At 43.2% G+C, this 12,432-nt stretch overlaps 1 protein-coding gene across 1 annotated transcript in view; it reads right to left on the bottom strand.

The window, feature by feature from the left end:
• The window catches only part of CSMD2 (CUB and Sushi multiple domains 2), an 819,526-nt gene that overhangs the window by 131,068 nt on the left and 676,026 nt on the right, over positions 1–12,432 (bottom strand). The window contains exons 35-36 of the mRNA XM_070950069.1: positions 11,199–11,323; positions 842–938 (exon numbers count right to left, since the gene is read on the bottom strand). Coding sequence (XP_070806170.1) covers positions 842–938; positions 11,199–11,323 — 222 coding nt within the window. The remainder of the gene's footprint in view (positions 1–841; positions 939–11,198; positions 11,324–12,432) is intronic.

Below are 12,432 nucleotides of genomic sequence, written 5' to 3'. Positions count from 1 at the left end.
GGTGCAGGAAGCCGACTAGGCCACACCTACCATGGCCATGCCTACCCAGCAACCGGGCAGAAAACCCCTTGCTAAAAAATTTTAAACCCACGCCTGCATGTTATGGCTCATGTGGCATGAAGACAAATATCTAATTAAATGGGTGTGTGTAAATATTGACATTTCATGCATTAATACAATTTCCATTTTGTCATCTGAAGGTTTTATGACTTTGTGAATTTTGGGAAATGAGGGTGAGTGGGAGGCAGGGGCATCCAGTTTGTCCATCCCAGACTTCCCTGTGATCCCCTGTGATCTTCTTTCAAGTTGATGAAAGAACTGATTTTAGATGCTCAACTGAAGAACAGCAGTGGCAGTGCAAGGATTGGTTTTCTACCATTACCTTGCTCTGTTGGGCACAATGATCAGGAATATGTATTAAGCTGCAATTCAGAAAGATTTATTGCTCAAGTCTATGGACAAAAATCTAGTCAAATAACGTTCAAATCTGAATCAGTGCCAGATAGAGGTCAACGGAATTCAAAAGGGGCTGGACTTCAACCGTTTGTGGCCATGCAAGGACTCTAAGCTGATGACATGTTTAATTCTGCCCCCAGCTCTGCCTGCTCGTCTCCTACAGCTCTGGATATTGGTTTCTTTCTCTTGAAAAAACCACTTTTGAAGTCAACTCTGGTTTCAATCCTAAACACCCTGCCCTCAATATTGATTGATTTGGATTTGACTTACATAGCTGCCCATCTCATTTATGTGACTCTGGGCAGCTTACAATAATTATTTATTGAACATAAATACCTGATAGGTAAGCAGTCACAGCCCCTTCTATGGTAGCTTCAGATCTTACCTGAGAAGCTGCCCAACATGGTGGCTGTATTGTCCCCTCCATCAAAGACTTCTAGGGAGTCCCAGTTCTGTTCTGTGACAAAACTGATCACTTGGATCTGGGAACAGAGAAAAGGCCAGAGGAGAAAAAAAATATTGATGATGATAGTAACAATTACTATTGACATTACTACTGTTGGTAGTACCATTCAGAATTAAAGGTTACCAGTACTAACAGTACCATTCAATATGTAATCAGTAAACCAAATGTAATTTAATTTTTTATGGTAGATTCACAAACTTTGTATATCAAATTCTTTTCACACTTAATTTATCAGTGTAGAAATCTTTATAGTGAAGGGCTTTGAAATGCATTGAAGAATATTTTGAGGCCTCTTCTTTGACGCAGTTTTAATTAACATGGGGTTTCAAGTTTCATGATTAACCCCATGGCAACTGAGATCCTGCCCTTGAATGCATCTGAAATCTCCCTGCCATCACATATGGCTTAAGTCTGGTGGATAAGGTCCTCAGAATTATAATGCAGAGGCTAACCAATCTCACAGCACAACCCAAATCTCTGAAATCTGTCAGTTATGCTAGCTGGGAAATGTTTTCCCCAGAGAAATCTGGTTAGGGAATTCTGTTTTAGACAGGCCAGACTAAGAGGTGAAATCCTTAATCCTTGATACACACTTTATTCTTGCAATGGGGATTTTTTTTTAGTAAAATGGCATGCCACATAAAATATTTTCCACTTAATTATGATATCTACCCTTTAGCCAGGATGGCATTTTGGAGAAGTTTATCCCATGGAAATGCAAACTTTGTTTTTCACTGAAGGCAATAGAAAAAAAAAGTGGTGTATTTGGCAGGGTGGCCATAAATAACTCTTTCTGACATTTTCAGTTGTTTTCCTCCTTAATTTGTCCTAAAGCCATTTTGTGAAAACTTTAAATCAAAACATAAATGAAACACAAAAGCCTTTATAGAGTTCATCTCAACAAAATGCTAATAACCCCCACAGAGCCTTTACAAATTGCTCTGGCATCTACATAATTATCCAACTTGTTTGATAATATATTAATGGGTTTATATAGCTAAGTTTTTTTTTTAAAAGGAAGATTAAAAACTAATATAAAGTAAGAAAAAGAAAAAAAAGAAAAAAAAGAAAGAAAAAAGAAGGGCAAAAGTGCAAGAGCGGAAAAAAGAAAAATAGAAAAGAAATAATTATCCAACTTGTAATGATTTCTGTATAAAGGTAAAGGTTCCCCTCGCACATATGTGCTAGTCGTTCCCGACTCTAGGGGGCAGTGCTCATCTCCGTTTCAAAGCCGAAGAGCCAGCGCTGTCCGAAGACGTCTCCATGGTCATGTGGCCGGCATGACTAAACGCCAAAGACGCACAGAATGCTGTTCCCTTCCCACCAAAGGTGGTTCCTATTTTTCTACTTGCATTTTTACATGCTTTCAAACTGCTAGATTGGCAGAAGCTGGGACAAGTTAATGGGAGCTCACCCCATTATGCGGCACTAGGGATTCAAACTGCTGAACTGCTGACCTTTTGATCGACAAGCTCAGCATCTTAGCCACTGAGCCCCCATGTCCCTTATTTCTTACTTTTCTTTTATTTATTTCTGTATAATAGAACATAAATGTTCTATTAGATGGTTCCGCTCCAGGCGCCTAATGGAACCTGATACATTCCAGATGGAGCTTGGGCCATTTCCTGAGGCTCTGGCACACGCCTCGACTGGAGACCTAGTGGCTGCCTGGGATAGGGCGGCCGCTGGAGCTCTGGATCGGGTTGTGCCTTTGCGGCTTCTGACCCGGAGCCGATCTCAATAGGCTCCTTGGTTCTCCGAGGAGCTGAGGGAGTTGAAGCACTGGAAAAGATGCCTAGAGAGTAGTTGGAGGGCCAGTCTTTCTGAAGAGTAGTTGGAGGGCCAGTCTTTCTTTATATGTGGGGTGCCGCAGGGATCGGTTCTCTCGCCCCTTTTGTTCAACATTTATGTAAAGCCGCTGGGCGAGATCATCCGTGGTTTCGGGGTGAAGTACCATCAGTACGCTGACGACACCCAGCTGTACATCTCCACCCCGGACCACCCCAACGATGCCCTTGAAGTGATGTCCCAGTGCCTGGAGGCCGTACGGATCTGGATGGGGAGAAACGGGCTCAGGCTCAACCCATCCAAGACCGAGTGGCTGTGGTTTCCGACATCCCGATATAGTCAGCTGGCGCCATCGCTGGCTATTGGGGGCGAATCATTGGCCGCCACGGAAAGGGCTCGTAACTTGGGCGTCCTCCTGGATTCATGGCTGTCTTTAGAAGAGCACTTGACGGCTGTGACCGGGAGGATTTTTCATCAGGTTCGCCTGATTCGCCAGTTGCATACCTTTCTAGATCGGGACTCGCTATGCACAGTCACTCATGCCCTCGTCACCTCTCGTCTGGACTATTGTAACGCTCTCTACATGGGGCTCCCCTTGAAGTGCACTCAGAGGCTCCAACTGGCGCAGAGTGTGGCCGCGCGGGTGGTTATGGGAGCGGTGTGGAGCTCCCATGTAACACCTCTCCTGCGCGAGCTGCACTGGCTCCCGGTGGTCTTCCGGGTGCGCTTCAAGGTTCTGGTTACCACCTTTAAAGCGCTCCATGGCTTAGGACCTGGTTATTTACGGGACCGCCTACTACAATCAATAGCCTCCCACCGACCAGTACGCTCCCACAGAGAGGGGCTCCTCCAGGTGCCATCGGCCAAACAATGTTGGCTGTTGGCCCCTAGGGGAGAGCCTTCTCTGTGGGGGCACCGACGATCTGGAACGAGCTCCCCCCAGAGATACGGATGATCCCGGATCTGCGCACCTTCTGCCGCGAGCTGAAGACTCTTTTATTTCATCAAGCTGGCCTTGCCTAAATCCTCTCCCTTTTAAGTGCAAATTTTAAATTTTAATGTGTTTTAAAATATAGGAATTTTAAATTATGGGTATTAATTCAGCCAAATTTATTTAATTCATTTTATTCGATTTTAAATTTTTATATGTATGTGTTTTATTTCGTGGCTGTTCACCGCCCTGAGTCCTTCGGGAGTAGGGCGGTATAGAAATTCAATAAAATAAATAAATAAAATAAATAAATCTCTGGAGGGCTCGGGACAGGGGGTGCTCCTCTGTCCTGGTCCTGTTAGATCTCTCAGCGGCTTTTGATACCATTGACCATGGTATCATGCTGCACCGGTTGGAAGAGTTAGGGGTGGGAGGCACTGTGTTGCAGTGGTTCTCCTCCTTTCTCTCTGACCGGTCGCAGTCTGTGTTGACAGGGGGGCAGAGGTCAACCTCGAGGCACCTTGTTTGTGGGGTGCTGCAAAAGTCGGTCCTCTCACCCCTCCTGTTCAACATTTTTGTGAAGCCGCTGGGCGAGATCATCCGTGGTTTCGGGGTGAAGTACCACCAGTACGCTGACGACACCCAGCTGTACATCTCTACCCCAGACCGCCCCAACGATGCCCTTGAAGTGATGTCCTGGTGCCTGGCGGCCGTGCAGATCTGGATGGGGAGGAATAGGCTCAGGCTCAACCCATCCAAGACTGAGTGGCTGTGGTTTCCGACGTCCTGATATAGTCAGTTGGTGCCATCACTGACTATTGGGGGCGAATCATTGGCCCCCACGGAGAGGGCGCACAACTTAGGCGTCCTCCTGGATTCACGGCTGTCTTTAGAAGAGTACTTGACGGCCGTGACCAGGATGATTTTTCATCAGGTTCGCCTGATTCACCAGTTGCGTCCCTTTCTGGATCGGGACTCCTTATGCAGAGTCACTCATGCCCTCGTCGCCTCCTGCCTGGACTATTGTAACACTCTCTACATGGGGCTCCCCTTGAAGAGCATCCAGAGGCTCCAACTGGCGCAGAGTGAGGCCGCGTGGGTGATAATGGGAGCGACATGGCGCTCCCATGTAACACCCCTCCTGCGTGAGCTGCACTGGCTCCCGGTGGTCTTCCAGGTGCGCTTCAAGGTTTTGGTTACCACCTTTAAAGCGCTCCATGGCTCAGGACCTGGGTACTTGCGGGACCGCCTGCTACTACCAATAGCCTCCCACCGGCCGGTACGTTCTCATAGAGAGGGGGTCCTCCGGGTGCTGTCGGCCAAAGAATGTCGACTGGCGGCCCCCAGGGGGAGAGCCTTCTCTGTGGGGGCACCTACTGTCTGGAACAAGCTCCCCCCGGAGATACGGAGGATCCTGGATCTGCGCACCTTCCGCCGTGCACTAAAGATTTTTTTTATTTCACCAGGTGGGCCTGGCCTAACTTTCTCCCTCTTTTTAAACAATTTTAATATTTTAATATTTTTAATATTTTTTAATTTTCAAAGTTTAAATCTGTTTTAAATTGATTGGGGTTTTAATATGTCTGAGCCAAACTATTTAATTTGGTTTTATTTCTGTTTTTTAAATTTTGTATGTATGTATTTTATTGTTGGCTGTTCACCGCCCTGAGTCCTTCGGGAGTAGGGCGGTATACAAATCAAATAAAAGTAAAGTAAAAGTAAAAGTAAAGTAAATGTTGGTTTTATTCTCCTTTTCATTCCTCACTTCTTTTTCAGAAGGATTTTTTTGGGGCGAGGGAGAACGGAGGGGGTAATTCTAAAATAATGTGCAAGATTTTAGGAACTGCAGTGTATATTTACTACCAGGGAGAATTGCTGCTTGGGAAATGAATAATTCATACAAAAAGTCCTAGCAAGTGAACTCCTTGGTTAGATACAGCCTATAGTCCACTTCCAAGAATGCTTTTCTTCTTACCAGCTCACCTGATTTGCCAGGGTTAACCTGGAATGCAAAACAGAAATCGATGGAAGTCTAATACAATTCAGATGTTATATGCTCAGTTGGCCATCACTAAAACACTCTGGTTATGTTTACAGCAACACAGAGTTACAAGCAGCCAATTACACCTTAGTCATGCATACTAAATTGTCAACTCAGCTCAGGTGTTTGCAGAATCTCTGCACAGTTCTATGGGGATCCTAGCACAGAGGTCTTCAAACTTGGCAGCTTTAAGACATGTGGACTTCAACTCTCCATAGCTGGCTGGAGAATTCTGGGAGTTGAAGTCCACAAGTCTTAAAGCTGCCAAGTTTGAAGACCTCTGTCCTAACACATGAACCAGGATCATGGTTCATGCACTATGCATGTCAGTTATCTAAGGACTTACTTCATCCCTGTACAAACAGATCAAACATCCTTCTTCAAGGCTCAGTTACAGACAACACCTGTTTAACCAAGTCAGTGACAAAACTAGCAGTTACAAAGCCAGCTAAATATTAACTTCAGATCTTTCTTTTCTTTTTTTTTTTTCCTGGTTTAAGACCTTGTATGAATCCAGGCTGATTAATTCAGTTTGGTTTAATATGAAAAGGTAGAAATTCAGTAAATAAGGTGATGTAAGAATGCAGCTTTGATTGTGCAGACCAATGCAAGATTTCGTTGAATTTTCCAGAAAGGTTTTATGAAGTCATGGCTGTCTTCAGGGAGACATAACATGCCATGATGTCATCATGCTAATGATGCTAATGACATCATGATGCTTCAGTTGCATCTCATTTCTGCGATGACATCATGGCATGCATGGCATGGTTCCAAAGTTAGAATATGGAGAGAAGAAACAGTATATTTTCTCAAGAAGAGTGGAAAAAAACTACATTTTCCTGAAATATATTTCTTCTTGTTAATAGCATTATTTTAGCTTCAGTTCATATGATTTATTAGCTTCTAAAGACATCCTAATTTAGATACTACATTTCAAGTAAATAGAGCAAAAAATAAAATGTATTAATAGCAGGTTGGTTCTCCCAGTAGCTCCTTCTTCACTGAAATTAACAAATGAATGGAATAAATTATCGCCTTGATATCACAAGTGTCAAATGTTTCGCAATACATTTAGCGGTTCTGCTAAAACCACCTTCCTTTTCTCTTCCATGCTATGCTGTGAGAAATACCAATAACAAGGCATACAAGTCTCAAAAAATCCAAGGCAAAACTAAGTAAAATTAAAAAAACGGATCTGCTAATCAATTGTGACACTCGCAAAAGGATACGCCTTGTGAATTTGGAAGCTGCAAAACGGTCCTATTATGATGCTAATTGCTTCCTTCTCTTTTGCTAGGCTACTGAAGCAGAACAGGATTCTCTCTCTCTGGATTATAATATATACATTGCAAAGAATTGCAATTGGTATCCTGGAGTTGGATCAGACCAGGGGTGAAATGCTCCCAGTTCAGATCGGATCGGGCAATCCGGTAGCGACTGGTTCAGAAAACCGGTAGCGATGGCGGCGCGAGGCTTTGCCCACCCACCCGGGTGTCGTTACTTCCTGCTTTTTTAAAAAAAGGCTCTGACGATCGCGCAGCACAGCTGTGATTGTCAGAGCCTTTTTTTTTTACCTTTTAAAAGCATTTTTTTACAACCTATTTGCCTGAATAGGTTGAAAAAAAAATGCTTTAAAAAAGTTTAAAAAAAAAAGTCGGCCACGCCCACCGTCACATTACCCCCCCATCAAGCCACGCCCACAGAACCTGTAGTAACAAATTTTACATTTCACCACTGGATCAGACCAAATTGTTCCTACTAAAGTCCAAGAACTTTAGCAAACTTTTCACAGGTTTTAAAGGGCCAGTTCCCTCTCTCTATATAGAGCTAAATATATTTCATTTGAAAAAGTTTTATGTTTATGTAGAAGATGCTAGAAGTACTACTGTCTTTGAACTACGTAGTCCTTAGCAAGGAAAGAGTTAATAAAAGGGGTTATTATATATATATCCCAATTTTTTTCTCCATAACAACTTTTCCCAACCTGAAGATTTCCAGATGATGTTTTTTTACTGTCCTAATTACCTAGTCGATTATGTATGTGGAGTCCTAAAGGACACGGAGCAGGGAAACTTCTGCTATCAGATCATTTCTTTCAGAGATGAAAGTATTTGTGGCTTTTATCTCAGACAAACCTTTCTGAAGGTTCTGTGTTTTTCTTCAGGCATCGACTTTCATGTTTAGCAATCCTGGATGTCCACTAGCACTATTGCACATAGTTAAATAAAATAGCTCGAAGACAATATACTGCACTCTTCCACCAACAAAAATGATGGAAGGTAAGGGGTACAAATGACTTTGAAGATCATCAAGCCCACCGTCTCCCTGGGGCAGAAATCTATAGTCTTTGACTTATGACCGGGGTGAAATCCAGCAGGTTCTGACAGGTTCTGGAGAATCGGTAAGTGGAAATTTTGAGTAGTTCAGAGAACGGGCAAATACTACCTCTGGCTGGCTCCAGAGTGGGGTGGGAATGGAGATTTTGCAGTATCCTTCCCCTGCCACGCCCACCAAGCCACGCCCACAGAACTGGTAGTAAAAAAAATTAGATTTCACCACTGCTTATGACCGCAATTGGAACAGACAGAATGTCTGTTGCTAAGCAAGGCAATTGTTAAGTGAGTCATGCCCAATTTTATGACATTTTTAACCAAGCTTTTTAAGGAAATCACTGCAGTTGTTAACTGAATCGTACAGTCATTGTCAGTTTTGGAAGACAATTTTCTTTTTTGCTTCTTAACTGCCATATATTTTAGCTGGGAAAGTTGGGAGGGGGTTGTTGTTGGAGCGGTAGAAAGTTAATCATAACAACATTCCGTCTTCAAGGACTTTTGCCTGCATCTGATGGAGACTGCCTGAAGATTGTATCCGGTGGAGTGTGAAGAGTTGATTGGACAATGTGATGAACTTGTGGGCGTGGGGCAGGGCTGTGAACTCTTAGCTGGGTGGGGGAAACCTGGAAGCTTTCAGATTCGGGTTTTCCCAGATGTGCCAATATGAAATCTCTAATAAATTGGAACTTTGAGGAACCTCAGAGCTTTATTTCGTTGGGGGTGTTCCTTGGAACACTGACATTAAGTGAATTTGGCCTCCCCTATTGACTCTGCTTGTCAGAAGCTGGCTGGGAAGGTCACAAATGGTGACCAGATAAACCTATGATGCTTCAACTATTGTAAATACTTGATGGTTGCCAAGTGCCTGAATTTTGATCATATGACTGTGGGGAGGCTGTAAGTCCAGGGGCTAATCAAAAGTCACTTTTTGCAATACTGTTGTAACTTCAAACAGTCGCTAAATGAATGGTTGTTAAGTCACGGACCACCTGTATATCATTCCCAACATATGGTCCTGCAATCCTGCATGACTCCTCCAGGCAGTCGGTCCGTTTTTGAACCATTGTTATCCTTAGGAAAGTTTTTAGATGTACAATCAAAATCTAATTCCTTCTAACTGAACTTATTGTTTCTTCTCTTGTTTTCTGGGACAACTCTGAACAATTCTGCCCTGTCTTTGAAGTAACTACTATATTTTTCCACAATCTTTTGTTTTTCAGGTTAATTGCATGTTCAAGACATTTAACCATTCCCATAGGTTTTTCTTCTAAGGAGCTTATGGTCTTGGGTGCACTTCTGGAGATACTTCATCTGGCCAGTGCCTTTCTAAAATATGATGAAAAATTCTAGGTGTGATCTGAGCAATGCAGAACAAGGAGGATCAGATTCAAGCGAACTTCACCTCTGCCTATACAACTTGGAATCAACCCCAGAACTTTTTACATTGTGCTGCACAACATGGTCCACCTTCCCAATACTTATGCCTTAACTTTGTTTCCTATCCAAATATAAAATTTGGTATTCATTTTAGTTTTAATTCAATGTTCTTCTTTCTGTCCAGTGTTTCAGATGATCAAGATTCTCCTGAATCTTTGTCCTGTCCTGTCTCGTCCCACCCCGTCCCATCCCATCCATCCATACCTGATAATTTGATAATCATACTTTCATATCCTTCACCTAAGACATAAGTCTTTTAGATGGCACAAAACTTGTAGTAAACCAGCTCAGTGCAAAACCATGTGCATGCAACTGTCAGATAGGATGTTTAAACATATGCCCTGTTGGGAGCATGGAATCAGATCTATCTGGGAGAGGTCCATGCTTGTCATGGAAGATATGAAATATTGAGCTGTTCTTGATTGGGCAATCTCAAATCCTTCAGGACAAGGAGCTGAATGTTATCCAGTGACATGTTTGGTTATGTTGTAGTCTGCCAGCAGCCTGCGGAGCTGGCAGCAGAGTTGGACAGTGAGGAGGCTGGGGAGCAACATGGGCCAGTCCTGGAGTCTGGGGAAGGCCTGGATGAGGGCTCTGCGTCAGAGGCAGAGATGGGACCAGGGCCTCGGGGAGTGATGTGTGGACTTCAGAACCTCCAGAGGCTGACAGTAGAGAGGCAGAGGAACAGGAGGAGCCTGTTCCTAGTGCACGTATGAGAACAGCTGCCAGAAGGCAAGAGCAGCTAAAGCAAAAGGGACGACTCGGGAGTAGGGCCAAGAGATGATTGGCCCCTCCCATAAGGCTTAAAAGACCAGCAACGGCTCTTGGCTCTGGGTCACAACAGGTTAGTTTAGGAAGAGAGGCAGTAGGGTAGGTACTTCTGTTAATGGGAAGGAGATATAGAAGCATAGCCAGCCGCACAAATAGGCTGAAGAACAGTTTTTATCCGTGGGCTGTCAGACTCCTGAATGAGAAATAACATCATAACTACGTAGTATGATGGACTTGCAGGGGCAGTGCAACATGTAACATGTTCACACGGGTGCAATAGGACTGGGTGTTTTGTTAATATGATTTATTGGGTTAGGGATTTTCTGTCTTCACTATGAGTTGTATTGTGTTGGGGGGGGTGCACTGAGGGAGTTCAACCAATCTCACTGTACATATGTTGTGCAGTGACAATAAAGATTTGAATTTGATTTTGAATTTGAATACCAAGAGTTCCTCCAATTCTCCCTGAGTACAGCAGTGCTCGTCAGTGCTTTGAAAATTGACAGGCTGCTGAACAGACTGCCTGGTCAGAGAGAAAGAATTTGTTCTTTGCTTTCCATCTTCCAACCTGAGCTAACCGGACCATCCAAAGAAGAATCCCGATATCAGATTTTGCATCTGATGAAGTGAGCTGTGTAGCTCATGCCCTCTAACAAAATTTCTATTAGCCTGAAAAGATGCTATCAGATCCTTTCCTACTTTCTGGCTGCCATAGACACAGCCCTCCGCCCACAATGTCTTCTGTGAGATAAATAGTCTCCTTGACACTTGACACATCAGTGCTTTCATACAGAATTAAATCCTGGACAGTCGTTTTACTAATAACTAGTCTGGCAAGGGGAAAAAAAAGCAGATTAAAAGACCAACATCTTGACTTCTTGGTTAGGCTACAAGCTGAAAGAAAGAGAGAGCAGCCTTTGTTAAGAGTCCTTTCTTCCCAATCCGAGCTGGCTTCTCAACCTAGCCATGCTTTACCTGTATTCCAGCTCCTTCAGGGACAGTTATTTTCCACACACAGTTGAGGCTGTTCAAGTAGGGCTCAGGGAATCCAGGGGACAAAATGGTGCCTTTTCGCTCTGTTAAGTTTCCACCACAAGGCACTGAAATAGACAAGAAAGTCTGTGTTACGTCAACAGTCCTTGAGACTGAAATCATTCTACTCATCAATGGCAGTTAGGTACCTATTTCTAATCCCCAGAATTATTATCCAATTATTCTCTCAAATGTGTAGCCTCCACCACAGTGGTGAAATCTAATTTTTTTTACTACCGGTTCTGTGGGCATGGCTTAGTGGGCGTGGCAGGGGAAGGATACTGCAAAATCTCCATTCCCACCCCACTCTGGGGCCAGCCAGAGGTGGCATTTGTCGATTCTCCAAACTGCTCAAAATTTCTGCTACAAGTTCTCCAGAACCTGTCAGAACCTGCTGGATTTCACCCCTGCTCCACCACCCTAAAACCTAAGAGCAGGTTTTGATTTTTACTGCACAAGTTGCCATGTAAAGCCAAATACAAATAATCACTGTTCTTTGGACTAATAATTGCTGCTTCATGACATGATCCTCCTTCTGCAGGTAACCCAAGTACCATAACCAGCCTTTCCACATTGCCCAGTGAAGAAGACAACCTTCCACATCAATAATGCTTTTGCTATGGTGACACTTTCTTGTTTGGAGATAAAAGCCTGATAGCACCAGTTAAGACCAACACAGATGCCTCCAGACATTCAGATTTTTGGCTGCTGTAGACTAAGATGACTCTCCTCCTATATTTATTTATTTATTTATTTATTTATTTATTTATTTATTTATTTATGAATTATTTTATTATATTTTATTTTATTTGTCAACATATAAGGAAACAAGTATCAGTATAGACATAGACATGGACACATGAAAAAAAAATTGGCACAAATAAAAAGATATAAATAGGCAAAACATAGCTATAAACATATCGAATGAGTACATATAAATGGGGGCAATAGGACAGGGACGGTAGGCACGCTGGTGTGCTTCTGCATGCCCCCTTTACGGACCTCTTAAGAAACATGAAAGGTCCACGGTAGACAGTTTAAGGTAAAAGGTATGGGGGATTAGCGAGACTAACAACAAGATCAGGTAGAGTGTTCCAGACATTTACTACTCTATTGCAGAAGTCATATATCCTACAATCAAGATTAGAGCGATTTACATTGAGTTTGAATCTATTGA

This window comes from Pituophis catenifer, unplaced genomic scaffold, assembly GCF_029215685.1.
Source record: "Pituophis catenifer annectens isolate HBS135680 unplaced genomic scaffold, rPitCat1.0.hap2 SCAF_9, whole genome shotgun sequence".
NCBI classification, from domain to species: domain Eukaryota; kingdom Metazoa; phylum Chordata; class Lepidosauria; order Squamata; family Colubridae; genus Pituophis; species Pituophis catenifer.
The sequence above is the reverse complement of the archived record's forward strand: the minus strand, read 5'-3'. Positions and strand labels throughout refer to the sequence as shown.